The sequence below is a fragment of the Phascolarctos cinereus genome, unplaced genomic scaffold (assembly GCF_003287225.1).
Source record: "Phascolarctos cinereus isolate Bilbo 61053 unplaced genomic scaffold, phaCin_HiC Scaffold_726;HRSCAF=1367, whole genome shotgun sequence".
NCBI lineage: Eukaryota > Metazoa > Chordata > Mammalia > Diprotodontia > Phascolarctidae > Phascolarctos > Phascolarctos cinereus.
The window spans coordinates 401,164,735-401,186,406 of NW_027556098.1; the positions used below are offsets into that span (position 1 = coordinate 401,164,735).

At 41.7% G+C, this 21,672-nt stretch overlaps 1 protein-coding gene across 1 annotated transcript in view; it reads right to left on the bottom strand.

Moving 5' to 3' along the window:
• PRDM16 (PR/SET domain 16) overlaps nucleotides 1-21,672 on the bottom strand; it is a 646,704-nt gene that overhangs the window by 414,225 nt on the left and 210,807 nt on the right. The window contains 1 exon segment of the mRNA XM_078145746.1: nucleotides 10,134-10,483. Coding sequence (XP_078001872.1) covers nucleotides 10,134-10,483 — 350 coding nt within the window.

A 21,672-nucleotide genomic window follows, 5' to 3' on the forward strand; every position in this document is an offset into this window, starting at 1 on the left:
ATGTGGGAATATGTTTTACTTGATTATGCTTATGTGATAAGGGGGTCTTTCTCCCTCCTTCCTTCCCTCCCTTCTTTCTCCTTCCTTTTCTTCTTTCTTTCTTTCTTCATTTCTTTCTTTCTTTCTTCCTTCCTTTCTTAATTTCTTTCCTTTCTTAATTTCTTTCCTTTCTTCATTTCTTTCCTTTCTTCATTTCTTTCCTTTCTTTCTTTCCTTTCTTCTTTCTTTCTTTCTTTCTTTCTTTCTTTCTTTCTTTCTTTCTTTCTTTCTTTCTTCTTCCTTCCTTCCTTCCTTCCTTCCTTCCTTCCTTCCTTCCTTCCTTTGTTTGTTTCTCCTATGAATTGCACTCTTCATAGTAGCCTTGGATGGTAGGTAGAACAAATACTACTGTACCCCATTTCACAGATGGTAAAACTCAGGCCCCAAAGGTTAAGAAAACTTTTCAAAGGATCATGGTAGTCATAAACATTGGAGTTGGAATTTGAACCCAAGCCTCTGCTGACTTTAGGTCCAGTTATCTTTCTACCACAGCAATAGGGATGGGATCCCCATTCCTTCCATGATATAAGGTGCCTTATTCAGTCCTGGCCCAGGCATGATTTCCCGACCAAGTCTCTTCCAATCCTTCATCCAATTTGACTTAATTCCATTCCAACCCCTGGGACTCATGAATATTTTCTGAGGCCTTTCAGACAGTTCTCCCGAACCGTGTATTTCTGTCTGCGTCATAGCTTCTTTGTAAAATCCTTTAAACTCCCCGTCCCAGGGGCCATTAGGGTTTGCTCTAGCATGGCAGAGCATCTCAGAAATTCAGACACCAGCTGAGACCCCCTTGGTTGGAATTCGATTCTGTTTCTTCTCACCATGAAGATACCTCCACATTTATTTTATCCAGAATCTTCCCTGGTTGAGGGTTGGGGTAAAGGGAAAGATGGAATGATTTTCTGAAAACTCACCAATAAAATGTTTTGGTACACAGACATTGTTTTGTGTGTCTTAATCACTTTTCTTTCTTAAAACAAGAGATGTCTTGGAAAAGGATCCTCATGACATTTGTAGTCTCTCAGAATCAGGGAGGTGGAAGAAACCTTCAGAGAGAGGTCATCTATTCCCTTCCCCTGTCTCCATTACCTTTGCTGAGTCAGACAGCAGCATTTCGCTATTGAAGATCAGCATGCTGCTCAATTTGCTGGAGGAGGACTTGGAATCCCAAGGTCCTCATCTCAGCTTTACCCTTGTAATACTGTCCTTCAGGTTCTCAGGGCATGAGACCATCGAAGCACACAATAATCTAGCTGGAGTTCATTTAGCGCAATGCCATTACTTTACAGATGGGGAACTGAGGACCCTCGAGGGGAAGAGACTAGCCCAGGCTCATCAGAGGAATAAAATGGCAGAGCCCAGGATGAAAGCTCATCACGTCCTTTGACTCCACCACCAACCCTCAAGATCATAGATCTTGGGGGACATCTAGCCCGACCACCTCATTTTGCAGTTGAGGAAGGCGAAACCCAAGAAGAGTTTGGTCTTTTGAAAGGAACCACAGAAGCCACTGATTCCAGCATTCTTATCTTAAAGATGAGTAAACTGAGACTTGTGAAGGTGAAATGATTTCCCCAAAGTCACACAGACAATATGGATCAGAAGTGATTTTGTGCCTCCACTGTGCCAGAAAGCCTCCTTTTCTAGGATCAAGGTGGGGCAGCTAGAGGGCACCACAGTGCATGGAACTTTGGGCCAGGAGTAGAGAAACCATGAGTTCAAATGTGACCTCAGATACTCACCACTTGTGGGATTCTGGGCAAATCGTTTAACCCTGTTTGCCTCAGATTTCTCAACTGTAAAATGAGGATAATAATAACACCTACCTCCCAGAGTTGTTGTGAGGATCAAAATAGACAATGTTTGTAAAGTGCTTAACACAGTGTCTGGCATATAATAAATTCAAAATAAATATTAGCTATCATCATCATCATCATCACCATCAAACTTACCCCTTCTTTTAACAGGTGAAGAAGTCAAGGCTAATAGAGTTAAATGACTGGCCTGAGGTCTCAGAGTTTGTGAATGTCAAAGAGAAGTTGCATTTCATTGCACAAAGCTGCTATTCTGAAGAACTAGATGGGTTTTGTTTCACCCCGGGGGACAGAATTAGGCACGTTAAAGAGGAAAAAACAAATTTATGATCCATACATGGGAGAACAACAACTTCCTGACCACTAGAACGTTCCAAAAAATGGTACAGGCTCCTGCTGGAGGCAGTGAATCCCCCATCATTGGAAGCATTCAAAGGGAAGGTATTTTTGTCAGGGAAGATGTTAGAGAAGGGATTGCTGTTTAGGTCTGGGATGTACCGGATTATTCTTAAGGTTCCAACTCCAAGATTCTGTGATTCTTTCTTGTGCTTCTAGTGAAGGTATCCATGCAAGGACATCTCAGAAGCATCCTCTTCCAAAGAGGAGAAGCAAGAAACACGAATTCAAAGAAATTCACATCTCAGGCTAATACTGAGTGTACATACATATACATACAGGTCCACACATACCCCTACCCCATATGGGAAACACTTCGATACTTCTCATTTTCCCCTTTGAAACAGGAGTGAATAACTCACTGCCCATGCACCACCACCCCTAAAAAAATACCCTGAACCAACCACAGAATGGAAGTGGCATCTGAATATTTTCCCTATGTTTTAAGGCAGAGTTTGGGCAGGAAAGGCTTAAAAAAAGAAGTATATAGTTTGTGTAGCCAGCATGCAAAGGCAATAAATTAGCGAAAATGAGGCAAGCATGATTCTTCCTGTTTGGCTCAAGGAGAAATTTCCAGAATAAATAATTGCGCACCTTCTTTGATTTCAAGGTCCTGGGTAGCCTTCTATGGGTATCATTTGATCTTTTAAGCTATTCAGGTTATAATGAGTAAGCTTTAAGGTTTGGTGAATGCGATCTTTTAATGTCCTCATATGAGACATGGTTTCTATTAGGGCTGGAAATAAGAGGATAGGCTCAACTTGAAATTCGGTTTGAATTAATCTGGCACTGTGTTTCCAGTTATGTCAGTGGGGTGGTGGAAGGAAAGTCTCATAGAAGCTTTGATCCTCACAGACAACCTTTAGAGACTTAGGTGCCATCATTATGTCCATTTCACAGATGAGGAAACTGAGTGTGACAGAGGCTTAAGTGGCTTGTCTTGGGCCATCGACACCACATTTGTCAAGAAGAGGACTTGGCCCCTATCTTTTTGACTCCAGGACTCACCCTTTATCCCGCAGGTTATGCTGGCACAAAAATCTAGTCTAAATAAATGATATAATGATGATGGAGTAGAACAAAAAATCTTCTTAATATAATCATAGAATCTCAGTGTGGGTAAGGCCCCCAGAATCCAATTGGCACAAACTTACCTGAACAATGGGGTATACCCAGCCAATAGGCATCCAGGCTCCACATGAACACTGCCCATGAGAGGGGACCCACATATTCCGAACACACTCCAGGAACATGTTATTTTCAAATACATTTGCAAAATAAATTTCAAATGAATGATCAAATAAATTTGCCTCTAAGGCCCAGAATCTCTTCTGACCTCTACAAGGTCGTATTCTAAAGTAGAGAGAAGTTGAGAAATCAACTCCCTTTTTCCCCCTATCCTCTCTATATAGTTTATATCACTGTCCTTTCTCCAACTGGGAACAGTGACTCATGGATAATTCATTGAGACTTTTTCATTTTTTTTTACAGAAACCTATAATTTCATTGCTATAGATAACCCCAGAGAAAAAACTCCATTTTACTAATATGAATCTCAAATGGGAATTTAAAATCTTAGAGAGTTAGGGGAGGGGAGACAGCAAGGATGAAGGGTCACAGGACTTATCCAGAGTCATATATGTGTCTATCAATATGTATCAGGGGCAGGGCTGGAATCCAGGTGTTCTGAGATTAACTCTCTATTTATGTTATAATTCTATTACCTCTCAAATACGACCATAACTTCTCATACCTTTTTTTCTGCATTTTTATATTTCAGTATTTTCTATTATGGAGTGAAATGCTGATGGATCGAGTTGCAAGAAATACTGTGAATTAACAAGTCATTAGTTAACAATGTGGAGGACTACAGAGGGTACATGATCAGACAATCCTCAAGCACCTGTCTGATAGCAGTGGGTAAGAGTTCCCACTTATTATGATGCAGTATGGGGTTTTCTTGGCAAAGATGCTATTCCCTTCTCCAGTTCATTTTACAGATGGGGAAACTGAAGCAAACAGGGTTAAGTGATTTGCCTAAGGTCACAACAGCTAGTAAGTATCTGAGGTCACATTTGAACTCAGGTCTTTCTGACTCCAGTCCTATCCACTATGCTGCCCGGCTGCCTCTCTTAAATCTTAAATGGAAGGTCTTCCTCTTGCCCTATGTCTTACAAAAGTCAGTGTCTGAAGCCGGTGTTTATCAGTCACAACATTACAATCCCCATCTCTGTATTTATACAAACTGTCTACCATGCCTGTAAGCCACTCCTTCCTGCCTTCTGCTTCTTAGGATTCTTAGGCTCTCTTCAGAGCTCAGCTTAAGCGCCATCTTTTATGTGAAGCCTAGTGATTCCCCCAGTGGCTTGGGCCTCACCCCCAGTAACATTGTACTTTCTCTGAATAGCTTGTGTCCAGATTTATACAGAGATGTATTATTTGCCCTACTGGGATTGTAAGCTCTGTGTGGACAGGGATTGGTTTCTCTCTCCTCTCTGTATCCCTAGAGCCTTGCATGATAGCTAGAATGTAACAGATACAGACCCTAGGCCTTAGCACAGTGTAATAGGCATTTAAAAAATTCTTATTGACTCGACTGATCTTAATTCAATTGCACCCCCAAAGATGGTCTAGTTAATAGATTGCTGGTTTTGAAATCAGGAAAACTTGAATCCAAATCCTTCCTCCAATACTTACTAGCTGTGTGACCCTGGACAAGTTACATCCCTGTTGGCCTTGTGTTCCTCATCTGTAAAATGGGGTTAATAATAATACTTACCTCCCAGGGTTGGTATGGGGATTAAATGAGATAATGTTTGTAATGTGCTTTGCACATTACTTCAAAGGCTATGTAAGTGTTAGGTATTATTAGTAGTATTAATGAAAATAATACTGAACAGTGTCAACACTAATTTGGTGTTCAGTGGTATAAACATGAAAGCCTTCTGGTGAACTTGGCAAATTAGACTATTTATATGAACACAATCCAGGTGTGGAGAATAAAAGCCTCTGTCTAAATAGTTAAGTGGCTTGCTTAACTCTCCCTCAAAAACAAAAAAACAAAAACAAAAAGCCCTACCCTTCCATAATTTAATTAACTATTTCAAGCTAAAGTTGGCTTGGCCCTCATTATCTGGATTATTGCCTCCGATTTCCCCTTTCTTTGCCTTGTGTAGATGCTCCCTATCCAGCTCCAAATGGGCCTCTCCACAGCATGACAGCAATGACTCGCCCCCTTAATGGATGGCCACAAGGTAACAAAAGGCACAAGATGGATCATGAAGGCAAGGTAATCAGGGCCTGAACTCTCAAAGAAAACAAGGTCAGAAGAGATAATGCTGGGGTGCGTCTGCAGCTCTGTTTGAGGACGTTGGATTGAGGGCAAATATTTCCAACTGCTGGCATGAAAGGTAGCTGTTGGGTCATGCTCGGGGAACAAAAGACCGGGGCAGAAATCTGAGGAGAACGTTCTCGCACGTCCGACCCAAAATAAATAATATCACAGAGTCAACACATACGGCCGATAACAGAAACGGCTCGTACCAGCTCTGGCATTCAATGAGTAATGTAGATATGGACCATTTCTTAAAAATAAGCAAATAGAAACTTGTATCAGGACACAGCAGATGAGAACAAAGTCCCCTGAAGGTCTTGAGAAAGATTATCGTCAGATTCACATACCCTTCATCATCCCCAATCCTCGCACTCGAGGGAGGGCTCCTGACCTATCTGTCCTTTGATTCTACTTGTACAGATGCCAGGCATGGAAGGGGAGGGCAAATAGCTTCTACCCGAGTCAATTTCATCTCATAGCCAAAAAACCATGTGCCTTTTTCATTCGGGGTCCAGGCTTATGATTTCATCGGTGTTTGCTCCCAGTGAGGTAGCCATCCCTGCTGAGGCAGAGGGGCACCTGCTCTTCAGCACTGAGTGCCCAGGTCACAAAGCCAGAATCCATCAGAAGCTGGACTTTAACTCTGGCCTTCTGTATTCCCTGTCTGGGTCTCTAATACTCCGCATTCCCTTTCTTTCTGTGCCCAGAACTTCGTACCTATGACTGGCACACAGTAAGTACGTGAGGGGATAGCTAGGGGGTGCCATAGTGCACAAAGCTCCAGGCCTGGAGTCAGGAAGAGATCTTCCTGAGTTCAAATCCAGGCTCAGACACTTACTACCTGGGCAAGTCACTTCGCCCAGTTTGCCTCAATTTTCTGATCTGTAAAATGAGCTGGAGAAGGGAATGGCAAGCCATGCCAGTATCTTTGCCAAGAGAACCCCAAATGTTCTTGGGTAAGTCATTTAACCCCGTTTGCCTCAGTTTCCTCATCTATAAAATGAGCTGGAGACGGAAATGGCAAGCCACTCCAGTATTTTTGCTAAGAAAACCCTAAATGGGGTCATGACTGAAATGACTGAACGATAGGTTGTTGACTTATTGCAAATATCTAATTCATTAAAAAACACGTCTGCACTGCATATGATGTTGTCCACCATCTCCTGGAAGAGCATTTAACAGACTCTCAGAATTCCTGTGATCCCCTAACTCCTTCCTTTTCTTTCTTTAGCCTTAGTCCTTCCACCGGGTCACATTGCAGGTAATTTGGATGAAACATATTCCAGGTAAAGACATCTTCAATTGTCAGGAAGGTTTTTCTTTATATCAACCCAGGACAGTAAAGTGGAAAGAGTGTGTAAACTGGGAGTCACAGGACTTGAATTCGTATCCTGCCTCAGACTCTAGCTGTGTGACCTTAGATAAGTCACTGCCCCTAGACCTTAGTTTCTTCATATGTAACATGAAAGGATTGATCTAAATAACCTCTAAGGTGCCTTCTAGGTCTCTGTGACCCATCATCTGCCTTGTACATACTAGCAGCTGAATAAATATCGTTGATTTGAAATAAGGGGTAGCTGAGAATCCACCTCTGTTATATGCTTAGAATAAAATGAATTACAATTTCAAATATCTTCTAGGATAAGTAAATCTGATTCACCCAGCTTAATCACTCACTCATTCATTCTTCCAGATTCTCACACTACAATCCCATAGTGACTCACATCATTTTGATCTAAGCACGTGACGCTCCATGTCCTGACTCTGTCTTTGCACATGCATTCCCCATGTCTGGAATGCTTGTCCTCTTCACCTCTGCCTCCTGACTTCCTTCAAATTTCAGCTAAAATCCCACCTTCTGCAGAAAGCCTTTCCCCATACCCCTCAACATTAGTGACTTTCCTCTGAAGTGTGTCCTGAATGTATGTCCCTTGTACATACAGAGTTGTTTTCATGTTATTTCTCTCCCCACTGCCATTCCCTCCACCTCCCATCCCCATTAAACTGTGAGCGTCTTGAGGACAGGGACTGTGTTTTTTGCCTTTCTATGTATCTCCAACAGAGTTCCCAGCACATAGTAAGACTTGTTGACTGTTGGCTGACTGACTAGCTCTTTGAGAAGGTCATCTTTTGTATTGATTTTTTTTTTTTTGCTTTATTCTACTTTGCAGCACAATTTGGGACCATGAGGCTACATTTCACCACGACTATTGATAATGCTAAGGAATCTTGACTATTTCCCAGTATTCTAATGGGAGACATATCCTCTCTTTAGGAGGCAATTCCTCCTGAAAGAAATTATAATTCAGTCTTCCAGGACCCAAGTGACTCCAAGGCATAATTGCAAAGCACATTAACTCTTTAAGGCCAAGAGGGTGACTTTAATGCACTTGAATCAGTCACACATGGCAAGAAGCATAGTAAGGTTAGGATTATAAAAGACCAAGGCGCTCCTGAATCCCCTAAAAGAGGCAGCATCCCTGACATCACCAAGGAGCAACCTAGGCATAACTATTTAATTTGAAGAGAGCTAAAAGAAACCCCCCAAAACTCTCCTTGAGGTAGAGGTGGTGAACTGAAGCCATTTCACCAAATCTCCGAATCTCTGAGTTGGAAGGGATCTCAGAGGGCATTGAGTCCAACCCATACCTGATTTTTACAACATTTCCACATCAACCCTTAGCAAGTGCCTTGAATACAGTAGGTGCTTAATAAATGTTTATTGATTGATTGGCCTCTGTTGGAAGGCCTCCATTGAGAGGGAACTCATTCCCTCCCCAGTCAGCCCACTCCACTATAGTAGAGCTCAAGATGTTAGTAAGATTATTTTCTTTTATTTTCCTTAAGAAAAGCCTAAATTGCTTTTCTACAAATGATACCTCTACTCCAACACCCACTGTTCCCAGCTCTGCCCTCTGGATACAAAGAGTCTAATTGCTCTTCCACACAAGTTCTTTCCAATATCAAAACACAGCCATTAGGGCTCCTCTGAATCTTCTCCTGGCTGACCATCTTCATCCTTTTAATCTGGAAATGGCAAACTACAGTATTTGTGTCAAGAAGACCCTAAAATAAGGTCATGAAGAGTCAGACATGACTGCAATGACCCAGCAGCAGCCACAATATGGTACAGACCCAAGGTCCTTTACTAGACTGATCTCTCTCCTCTAGACAATTTCAGTCTTCCCAATGCCCTTCCTAAAATGTGGCATCAGAACAGAGCTATGATATTCCAGAGGTGATGAGACCAGAGCTCCTTGAGGGCAGGGACCATCTTTTCCCTCCTTTTGTATGCACTTATCACAATACCTAGTACATATTAAATGCTTAATAAATGTTTATTGATCCAAGAGCTAGAAGTAGAGATATAGTGAGACTCTGTATAACCTGATTCTGACCTCATTCCTCTAGCTCTGCTCCCTAGCTTGGATGTTTCAAGAAGGGGTAACCATTCCCCTGGATTTCCTCACTTCCTCCTCCATTCTATGTCTCTTCCCCAGGAACTTCCTTCATTCTATCCCTTGTAGAAGGTACAAAACAACAGAAGATTTAATTCCTTTAATTCCTTCTTTTCTCCTTGTGAAAGATCATTACCAAAAAAAAAAAACACCAAGCCACCAAAAACCTAGTTTCTGTGTACAGTGTAAAGACCAGTAACAATTGAAAAAACCTGTTTTATGGGACATTTCCTCCTGCCCTGAGTTTCTACCTTGCAAACCTAGGACGATCTAGGTCAAGCCCCAAATAGATCCTTGCCTATAGACTCTCTGATTGCTTCCACCTTCCAGTTATCCCAGCAGGTAACTATAGTTTGCATCCCTCACATTTGAGCCAACTTCCTGCCCCAGTGTCCTTCTGTTCTGCAGACCACCTCTGGCTGGACCTCATTAGTGATTTTTTTTTTAAAGACAAACATGCTCTATAGGTGGGGGGTGAGTAGGAGGTAGAAATTCTCATTCTTTTCTGCTCAATGTTAATCTGGGAATTGGGCATTCCAGACACCTATAAAAACCCCAAAGCCTTTGATAATTGGGGGATGAAGGAGCTACAGCCTTCTTTTCATAGCTCATGGCTGCCAGGTATTTGGGGAATGTCACTGGCTACTAGATTTTTTTTTTTAACGACTAACTTCCATTTAGGCTAGAAGAGTTTCAAGCTTCTCAGCTACAGAAACATTTCCAAACACTACTAATTCTCATCCATAGGCCATTTGATTAATCTTTTGTATGCTGCTGTGACTATACAGCCTTACCACCTATGAGCCATACAGGAAGCATGGGATTCTTTAAGACATGAAGTCATTAAAGATACATTTCTTGGAGGAGAGCAAGCACAACCTTCTGGGGCCCAGAGCAGCCCATGAGAACCTCTGATGTTTTTGGAATGGCGTCATGAAACTAGGGTATAAAATAAGCCAGTGACATTAGCCAACTTATTTTACCCATGGCCTCCTGCCTCAGGGCAGCCGGATGGGCTCGATCCCCTGATTTATAAATAGATTGAGCACAAGATAAATGAGGGTGATCAATCATACTCAGAGCTCTCACCTCCCATCCAAAGTTTGTCTCCTTCAGCGTGGTCCTGGGCACTGTCATGAAAGGTCCCAGCCGCTCCCCGGCTTCCATCTTCCTCTTGGCCCAGATTCCCAGTCCGGCCCCTGGAATCGAGGACTCTCTGAGCTCAAAGTCTGGTGGGATTGGAATGTCATCAGGAATGTAGACAGGGGCCTCATAAGGTGAACCCTCTTTTGGGGTAAAATCCTCGCTGGTGGGAAAGGGGGAAGGCGGTCCCATGGGGATGGGGGACATGATGCTGTCCTCAGTCTCTTCCTCAGCACTTTCACCAGCCAAGAGGTCCGGGTCTGTCTCATACATATTATTTACAATATCGCTGTCACCTAGAGGAAATAATAGAAGGGTCTTAGGCTGAGTAGTAAACCCTTCCCACAATTCGAGAAGTCATGAAATGAGTTGGGCTACACCAGGAAGGATTGTCAACAAAATGGAAAAGGAAGAAAAAACCCTAGGTCTTAAATGCCATAACCATTTATTAAGTACCTGTTGTCTACAAATTACCACTCCAGGTGGTGTTGATGAAAGGTAGATAGGGCACTAGCTCTATCTCCCTTTATACCTGAGAGTGGAGAAACCTGTTTCTAAGTAAATATGGTACAAGGGAGAATAGGGAGAAGTGTAGAGGAGAACCCTAGGGACAAGGATATTGGGAGATACTGAAAGAGAAGGCACGATCACGGAACAGCAGTATTGGAAGGAACATCAGAGACATCTTATCCAATACATATTCCAGAAAGGATTCCATTACATCATACTGAATCCAGCCTTTATTTGAAGACTTCCATTGAAGTGTGGTGCTCACTACTTCTAGAGGCATCCCATTCCATTATGGGATAGCTTTAAAAGTAGGATCCTGGGTCCTAGAGCTCAAAGGGCCTATAGAGGTCAACTTATTCAGCCCATTCATTCTACAGATGAGGAAATTGAGTCCTAAGGGGGTTATGACTTGTCCAAGATCATAAAGATAGCAAAGTTTGAACCCAGGTCCTCTGGCTCTGGAGACAGAGCTTTTTCTCAGATCTTTTTTCCTAACATTGAGATCCTTTACTCTTGGGAGGAATGAGGAAGACTACTGGGGGAGTAGCACATGAGATGGAAAGGGAGGGATTTCATCCAAGACTTTGGATGTTTTCTAAGTCTGTAAGGAAGTCAAAAGGTCAGCTAGTATATCCTTCTGCCTGTTGGCAATACCACACCTAAACCTTGCTAACCAAAGGAAAGCCTAGCTTATTTTTAAAGGTGTTCCAGGATGGGATTCTAAAACCTCTTCCTGTAACTGAGACTTTTCAACCATCGCCATTAACAGCTTCTTCCTTATATCTAATGTAAGACCTTCACACTATAATTAAGGCTCACTTCCTCTTATCCCATCCTAAAAGAGGTTGGATAAAAGCTTCTGACTATTCATGGACTTGGAGACAGAAGGTGAAATCATGTGTATGATGGGAAACCTAATACTCATTTAACTTCTAAACATGTTTAGCCATTTACTTTGCCTACAACTTTTGAGGCTCAGAAGCCAAAAAGATGGAGTCTTTTCTAGGTAGATCCTGATACCCCACTGGAAGGCACCCACAACATCCCATCTCACAGAGATGTTCCCCTATGCCCAGAATGTGCTCCGTCATGATCTCTGCCTTATATAATTCCTCTTTTATTGAAATTAAATGTTGTTTTATTCTTAGCTATTACCTCTCCCCCCACATACACACCTTTCCCTTGCCCTCCCCACATGAAAAATCAAGAAAAACAAAACCTGTTAACAAACATGTAAGCAAGCAAAAATAATCCCCACATTAGCCAAATCTCATTTTCTTCGAAGCTTAGCTCAGGAAATGGGGAGCCTTTCCTGATCCCCTCAGTTGCTAGTGCCACCTTCACAATTACCTTGCATGTATTTGAACACAGTCATATGGAGTTCCAACCTGAGGCTGTTACATTTTTGCCTTGGTGTATCCCCACCACTTAGCCCAGTGCCCACCAGTTAAAGGTACTTAAACAATGCTGTATATTAATTGATTGAAGAAGCTATCACACTATTTATGAAGGAGAAGAGGACAGAGATGATAGGAGTCAATAGAGAAAAAAGAAAGAATGGGAAGAAAGGAGAATCTGGAGAACCAGGTACTAAATTAAGGGGGGACATTCAACTCATTTCAATTCCTGCCTAAATCACTTTAGCCTAGTTATCAATCCAAAGACATGGTCAGTTTGACCCTCTTTCTCCCTATCCCCACCCTACCCCTAATGCCGCATTTCCTATGTACTAGTTTATACAAAGCTCTGGAAAGCAAAGCCCCAGGAAAAGATGATTTTCATGCCCCAGCGGGGAAAAAGAAAGAAAGAAAAAACAGATTTAATATTTTCACACACTGGCTGCTAACAGATTCACTCAAAGACTAACAAAATGTTTTCTTTCAAAAGAAACCAAAGTCTTGGGGTGGGGGGGAATCATGGGGATAACACTTATTTAATTTAGCGGCATTCACAGAAGTAATTATTACATTTTAAGTGGCCAACGGTTCCTTTTTAATTGACTCCTAGGATCCTTTCAGAAATTCGACAACAAAAACTACAGCTGTTGCTTCCCTCCACCCTAAGGATCTGGAGTTGTTTAGGTTTCAAAGAACACCCCCATAAAACATCCCCACGGAATGCCTGCAGAATAGAGGTAAATTATGAGAGGGGGTAATTAACATGCCACCTTATTATCTGGAATTGGTAACTGCACTGAGCTAACAAACAAAATGAGGCTGGAGAACTCACTCTCCGTACAATGCACTTCCTTTAGATCCTGAAGGGTGTGGACCCCCATTTTTTTCTCCCCCTTCCAGCACAATTAGGGAATGTGTGATTATTTCTCAGAGCTACAGCTAGAATTAAAAGTCAGGAAACTTTCCCCAAAGTTGAGTAAAAGGCAATATAGTTCAGTCGAACAAACGCTGTATTTTGACAGCTGAAGAATGGGGTTTAAATCTTGTCTCTGCCGTTTGTTGCCTGTGTGACGTGGGGCAAGGCACATCCCAGGGATGGATGTCGGTATCTTCCTTCTGTAAAATGAGGGGGTTTGATGACCTCTGATGTCCCTGACAGAGTTAAATATCTGAGCCTAGAGTCTTCTCAAGGTTTTTGAATTTTCTTTGTTTCTTGATTTGACTTGCAATAAAATAAAATAAAATGAAATTCTTACCCAGTGTTGGCGGGGTGGGGTGAAGTGGGGTGGGGTGAGGTGGGAATATGTTTAATCTATGAGCCAAGCAACTAAAGGATTCATGGGAGGGAGGAAGGATTTCCTGCTGATTAAAGCATGGTCCCTCTATCAGCTCTCCTGGCTAGCTGGTGGGGTAGGCTTATCCTCTCCACATCTCCATCTTAGCCTCTGTAATTGTGGTGAGAGCTCAGCCTTACTCCCCAGATTGGCTGAGAGGCTTAATCAGTATGGATGAATTTTGGGTGCAACAAACAACACCACGAAAAACCCAGTCTGGAAATGGGGTAAGGCAGAAGGAAAGGGTTCAGATATCCAGTGTCCAGGCTGCAATTCTGATGTAGGTCAGCATGCCTACCAAAAAGGCTTAAGTTTAAAAGGCTGGCTTCTCTCAATGAAGGAACCCAAATCAGACTGCTTCAGAGAGGCACATGGGGCATTACCCCCAAATAGAAACCTCTTTAAAATAGGGCTGGATGGAGAGTTTCAGCAAGTGAACAGACTAAGCTAAGGGTAATTTGTTAAAGTACCGCTAGAGCTTGCAATACTGAGGCAGGCCTACAATCACTGCTAACCAGCCTTCAATTATGGCCGGAGTATCCCCGATCACTATTCTCTGGCGCAGTAGAAAGCAGTGCCAAGAACACCAGGTTTTGTGTCTTTCCCTCCTCCCTCTCTTCTTATAACTTCAGAAATCATCGTGACACAATTCTATGTTATTTACTTGTAAGGAAACCTGAAATTTTTTATTTGGGTTTTGTGGCCGTTTCAGGTTATGGGATCATGGCTGTGTGGGCCCTTTCCCAAGAATCCTTCAGGGAGACCTACACATAGAAGAAAAATAAGAATGCTCAGAAGGTAATAGGAAGAGAAAGGGGAAAGGGCAAGAAGAGGAAAAACCATACCCAGACTATAGCCAGGAAATGCCAACCTTTTTCAATTTCTCCTTAGTAATAGCTCACCCTATATGACATTTCTCCTGTGGGGGAATCCTCTGACCTACTCTTTGTCTGGTTTATTAAGTTCAGGCTGAATTCCTGTTGAGAAACGTGTCATAGACAGCCCAACTTGTCAGCAATCAATCCTTAGAGCTTATAGAGTCAATCTGAGAAGTGAAGAAATCCAACTGGCTCCACAATGTGTAGGCTGTTCATGAATTCATCTAGCCATTGATTCATCCACTGATTGATTGATTCATTCATTCATTCCCTGAGGGATGCTATAAGGAAGGCCCCATTCCAAACTCCTTTTCAGCCATCTCAGCTCAACTGGGCACCTTCCCCTCCATAATCTTCTAAGGTAATAGCTTCAGAGCTGAAAGGGACTATAGAGGTCATGCAGGCCAACCCCCTCCCATTGCAGATGAGAAACCTGAGGCACAGAGAGGTTAAGAGACTGACTGGGGTCACTCAGCCAATGACTGTCTGAGGCAGAATTCAAATTGAGGTCTTCCTGATCCTATGTCCACCACATTCTTCACTACAACAGCCTGGCTTTTTTATTGGCATCTCCATTAGGTGTCTACAGTTCCTTCTCAGTGACCAACTACACAGCCTTGCCTTTCTCTTTGAGGGTCTTCTATACCTCCAGCATAAGGTGACAATGGATTTTTATATTCCCAAAGAATCCTTGGGTTAATGTTGCAGGGTTCTTGTCTGCTTTCTCCCTATGCCCTAGCCAACTTCAGCGAGAGGTATGCAGTTCCAAATCCTACCCAGTGTCATGCGTAGGTAAGGATCCAAGTGATACTGCTAGCCATCAAATGTAGCGAGGTCAGCAAAGGGGTCTCTGGAAAGCTACTTATCAAGGGTTAACAAGAGTTTCTATATCAGAGTGGCTGGTGGGGTGCACTAGAAGGCCTGAGTTCAGGTGTTCCTTTTCATATTTATTACCTGGATGATCATGGACAAGTCACTTCGATTTTCTGAATCTCTGGGAATAATCCTTATCATACCTATATCATAGGGTTGTTTTGAGGCTCAAATCAGATGATGTCCGTGAACACAAGGTAAATATTAGGCCAAGAAGCATATTCTAGGATGAGTAATAATTTATATAAGGGCATATATGTATATACATATACTACATATTATATAACATGTAAATGAGGGGATGTATGTATATACATAGACATATAGACTGATGATTTCATTATTATAGATAATAATAACTAACATTTATAAGTCACTTTAAGGTTTGTAAAGCTCTTTGCATATGAACTTATTTGATCTTCTCCCAGTTGAGGAAGTCCCTTCCACAAACAGAGGTTGGCACCTTCTCTCTGAGCATTGAAAGGATATGTGACTTACTCAGAGTTATGAAGTCCATATGTGTTAATGGCGAGACTTGAACCTAGGTCTTCTTAGCTCAAAAGCCAGCTTATTTTAACAAATTATATATGTATGCATGCATGCATGTATGTATTATATAATACATGTATCTGTAGATACAGATATGTATAGATATATTTATACACTTATATACATATAATTATGTAAACATGCGTGTATATAATATGTAATTACATTATGTAATATGGTGATATATAGTATATTGTGTGTATATCATAATATATAACAATTCTGTTATATATAACATATAAATATTATATTGTGTGTATATATCATTTTCCATAATATGTATTATGTTATGTGTATATTATTATATGATATGTTAAAATAAATATTATTTTACATATATCAGTATATTACATATAGTATCTATTCTATAGTTTACATACGATATATGTATATCATATACATATATAAACGTGTGTGTCTCTGTGTATGATATATTAATTATATGGTACATATATTATGCATGATATATTTGTGTATGTAATATATGTGTATGATATTATAATTTTCATCATTTTACAGACGAGAAAGCTGAAGCTGAGAGGTAATTCAAAGCCTTGCCTTCAGAACTTGTCATCTCTGTGACTGTTATTAGAACAAAGCATGGACTCCGCTGAACCTGTGATCTTTGAGTTCCCAAAGCAAGAAGGGTTTTTTTTTGTTGTCGTTGTTATTGGCTTCTTTGTTTTGAGTTAACCTCTAACTTATCCTATTTTTTTATTTATTGTCTACCAAGGCTTGTAACCTGGAGTCTGTGAACTTGGGGAGACAGATGTGGAGGGGGGCAGGGGCATGTGTTTATGTATGTGAGGTACATGTGTCTGTGTGTATATATACATATTCACATATATGTATATATATGGATACACATACACCTGTCTGTATGTATGTGTGCATGTATTATGTTTAGGCATGTATGTGTGTGTGTGTGTGTGTGTGTGTGTGTATATATACACACACACACACACACATATATTTTGATAACTATCTCAAAATAATTGGTTTCCTCTGAAATCCTATTTATTTTGTCTTATGCATTTAGAACGTGATTCTGAGAAGGGATCCCTAGGCCCCACCAGACTGATTGCCAAAGGGTCCATGACAAACTAGATGAAGAACCTTTGTCTTAGAGGCTTTACAGAGACCTTTCAGAATTCAACAGCAGGTGCTGTTGGAAGATGTGAACAGCCCAGGCCGGGATGGATCTTCCTCACCTCTCCAAAATTAGCTTTGATGTGGATGGCCTGTGGCAGAGTGAGGCAGGAAAGGTGTCCTGTGTGGGCTGGAGAGGGGATAGGTGAGTCACCAACCTTCAGTATGGCCTTGGGAAAGTCACTTTATCTCCTTGGGTCTCGGGCTCCTCATATGAGAAATGAGAGGGTTGGATTTGATATTCTTTTAAGGTCCCTTTCTCTGTTCTGACGTTTTACATCCTAAGGTCCTCTCAGCTTTGTTATTCTTGGTTCTAAGGCCTTTTCCTGCTCTCACCTTCCATGTGCGAAGGCCTCTCCCTGCTCTTACATTCTCTGTTCTAAAGGCCCTCCCAGCTCTGACATTCTGTGTTCTAAGGGCCCTCCCCCTCTGACATTCTGTGTCCTAAGGGCCCTCTCCCTCTGACATTCTAAGGCCCCTTCTAGCTCTGATGCTCAATACCTAAAGGTCCTCTTAGATCTAATATTACATGTTTCTAAATAGAGAATTCAATGCCAGCACCCTCATTTTATATTACTTTGTGCATAGTAGGTATTTAAGAAATGTTGGGGGGAAAAAAAGTAAGAATGTGGATTACGAACTCCTTGAGGGCAGGGATTGTTTCATATTTGTGTTTAATCTGTCTCTATCTTAGAGCCTAAGGCTCTTCATAAATGCTTATTCAATTGAATGAGATGACAAAGAACCAATGATGGAAAATCTTTATCCAAGATTGGACCCTTGCAGGGTGGTGGAGACATGCCCCTCAATCCCCTGCTACTCCCATGGGTCCTCAGAGATTAAGAGGGGGAAAAGAAAAACACATTTCCCATTAGCCAAGCCTCCTGAGCAGAATTTTGGGACCTGATTTCTCAGTTAAATGCAAGGCAGCATTGAGGAGAGGAGCCCTAGATTTTTCACCATAATAAGGACAACAAACGATCCATTGTGGGGCTCGTTGAACAGAAAGGGGCTCCTACAGTGCTTATTAATGACTGACCTGTGATGTAATGGGGGGAGATAGCACCCCACAAAAATGACCATTTTCAGCATGAAACACATTTCTCATCTCGGGAGCCGAGAAATTAATTAATGACATTAAGGAGCAAACATACTATCTCCTTAATGTCTTCCATGGGATCCTCCCCCATACTTCAGAAAGATTTTGTTAATGTCCGTTACCCAAAGAAAACTAAATTAGTCCAGGAGGAATCTCACTTTCCTCAATTTTTCCTGTTCCAATTTTTTTCCCCCAGCTCTCTGCTGTAACTCACAAATGTTGTAACTTACAAACGTCTGTCTGCTGTAACTTACACATGTTTCCTCTACTAAAAAGTACAGCGGGCTCCTTACACAAACATGACCCCAGAAACAAGCTTTCCTAAGTATTATAGGCCATAATCCTGAAAATACTTGTGGTTACTGTAAATGTGCTCTCTCCTGGTATTAGCAAGTCAGATGCTTTGCTGCCTGCCGTCTGATTAGCCTCTTAATTCTGACGGAGGAGTTGAGAAAGGGCTAGCTGAGGGAACTGCTGCTCCCAGATGCAGGTACAAGATGCTGCCTGTTCCCGCCTGACTCCTGTGAAATGTGGGTGGGGACATGACAACAGAAGAAGGGGACCCTGGGGAGACTTCCACGGGATCTGGTCCAAATATGAATTTGGGGCTTTCTTTTTGGTGGAGGGCAATGTAAAAGGGCTCTCTGTTTTCATTAAGAGAGTCATGAGACCCAGCACATGGTAGGTACTTAATAAACGCTCTTTGACTCGACTTGACTTGGAGGAACTTAGGAGGGACCTGCATTTGAGCCAAGCCTCTGACACTTATTAGCTGTGTGGTCAAAGAGAAGTCATTTAACTCAGCCGTCTTAATGTCAATATACCAGGAGTCTATGAGTGAATGAATGATCACAGATCACGACCTACCCATAATTTTGCCATTAAGTCTATGAGAGTTACCTGAAGCTCAGAGGAACCTGACCTCACAGCTAGTGAGTAGCAGGATTTGAAGCCAGGTTTTCCTTAGTCCACATCTAAAAACTCTATTCAACTCTGCTGGCCAGGCTGCTACTGCTGTGTATTATGAGAAAAAAAATCATTCTTAAATTACTACCTAACCAGCTTCACAAGGGTATTGTGGCATAGTGGTTTTCAGAGCACTGGACTTGGAATTAGGAAGACCTGAATTCAAATCTTGCCTCAGATATTTGTTAACCGTGTGACCCTGGACAAATCATTTCACCTTTTTTTTCCATGGACATTGTATATTGAAGGTTTCAGCTGCAAGTCAGATGCACTTTATAAATTTCAAAGCAATACAGAAGTTTAAGATATTATTATTGGAGCCTATGGCCTAAAACCCTCTCACTTCCCATGGCTCTGGGTTCTCAGGGCTGTTTCTGGAGGCTTGACCCAAGAGGATTGATTTCTTTTTTATGCTATCTCACATTGCAGTGCCCAGAGTCTCTACAACGTACTTGTAATGAACAGTTCTTAAGCTGAGGAAGTCCACTCTTAAAAACATCTCTGATTTGCTCAGAAGCTTCAGGGCAGCTCATGTATCTAACCCATGTTCCCTGCCCCATGGTAGTCACTCCAGTCCCAGGGAGGGCCAACTGGCATGTCAGCTTTTATAGCCCAAGGAGAGGGGGAGCACCTCTGCCAAGATTTCTTTATTTTTTATCTTTTTTTTTTAGACAATTGGGATTAAGTGACTTGCCCAGGGTCACACAGCTAGTAAGTGTTAAGTGTTTGGTCTGAGGCTGGATTTGAACTCAGGTCCTCCTGACTTCAGGGTCGGTGCTCTATAGACTGTGCCACCTAGCTGCCCCTTTGACTGCCATTTCTAATGCGCTTTTAGGTTTGTAAAACATTTTCCTTTCAACAACTCTACGAAGGTGTCACTAGAGGTCTTATTATTCCCATTTCACAGATGAGGAAGCTGAGTCCTAGAGAGTTTAAGGGGTTTCCCCAGAGCTATTAATGAAGTGGGATTTGAACCTAAGTCTCCTCATTGCAAGTCCAGCCCACTTTCTGCTAGACCATGATACTTCCTCTGCAAGTACAAGTGAAGATGCTGTGTGTTGTTCCAGAGAAGGAGCAATCCACATTAGTAACTAGTAAGGGAACAATTCTCCTTCCAACTTTAGGGAATGTGACTAAATTCCCTAAAGTGTTCCTGGCTTATTTTGGGTCAGACTCTTGTTTGGATTGGTTTTTAATTGTGGACTAGAAATCAGGCACATGCCACCATCCCACCAAAGAAAAACAACAAAAGTTTGGAAGAAAGGATGAGAAGGCTCCCGCCTTGTTACCAAACTGAATCACATCACTAAATGCCAGCTTTGGAAGAGATCATAAGAGCCACCTGGTCCAATCCATCCCTGAACAAGGATCCCTTTAACTTAGATGCTTTGGACTCCCACAAATCATTCTGCCTAGCCATGTACCTATAGACAAGCATGGCCTGTGATGAAACTCATTCAGACCTCTAACAGCATCATCAACCATTGGTCTTAGATTCAGAGCTAAAAGAGACCTCAGAGGTCTAGCATTACCCTCTCACTTTACAAGTGAGGGAAACTGAGGCTCAGAGAAATAAAGTGACTTGCTCCAAGTTATACAGATAGTATGCACTGGAGGGAGGATTTGAATCCACTTCCTCTAAGTATAGAGTCTGAACTCTTTCCACCGGACTGCACAGCCTGTTTCCTTAGTTATTCTTAAACAGTAGGCTAACTTAGTTTAATTATAGCATTATGTCAGTTCCCCCACCCTGCCCTACCAGAAGCTTTGGAATCAGTGCTGAGGATGCTAAGGAGGAGAATTAACTGGCTATAAAAAAAAAAAGCCAAAGGAACTTTTTTTTTTAATAGAAGAAACTGTTTCTCCACAGGGTTGTAGTTCACATTTGTTACAAGAATTTAAAACCAGCTCCTTAATTTGTCCTGTAGCTGAAGATGAAAAGCCACCACAACTTATGAGAGATGAGCTTCAAATTAAATGAGAAAAAAAACTAATGGGAAAATGACTTTTCAGAGATCTCTTTCTGAATGAAAATGGAACTCTAGAGAAGTTGAATGGAAAACCACGATAAATGCTATGGTGGGTCTATACTACTGTGGCGGTGATGATGGACAATGACAATGTCTACTATCACTACTACTATTAATAACAATAATAATAACTCCAACCTACAGGGTTTGGTATTACCTTCCAACTATCCAATGAGGAAGGCAATGCATGCTAGAAATGAGGAGTATAATTTTAGAGGAAGAAGTGACCTGAGCATTCCTCATATTACAGATGAAGAAACTGAGGCCCTGAGAGATGAAATTACTTGCTTAAAACCAAACAGCTAGTAAGTAGCAAAATTAGGATTTGAACCCAGATCTTCTGAATTCTAGGTCTAGCATTTTATTTCTGTTTAAAGCATGAATCTCAGAGAGGGTAAGTAACTTGCCCAGTCAAGTTTTCTCGTTGAGTCTTAGAGAACAGAGGGAAAGGGAATAAGCATTGATTAAGTATCTACTATGTGCCTGATATCTCCTGCCTCTAAGTCTAGAGCTCTTTTCTGTTAATTCCTGCTTCAGAGAAATTAAATTGTCTAATAATTATTATAACATTTATATTTTAAGGTCTACATATATTATTTCACTTATCTTCACAGAAGACCTAGGAGGTGGGTGCTTTTATCCTCACCTCCCCACCTTCCATTATCTCCATTTTACAAATAAAGAAAATGAGGCAGGCAGA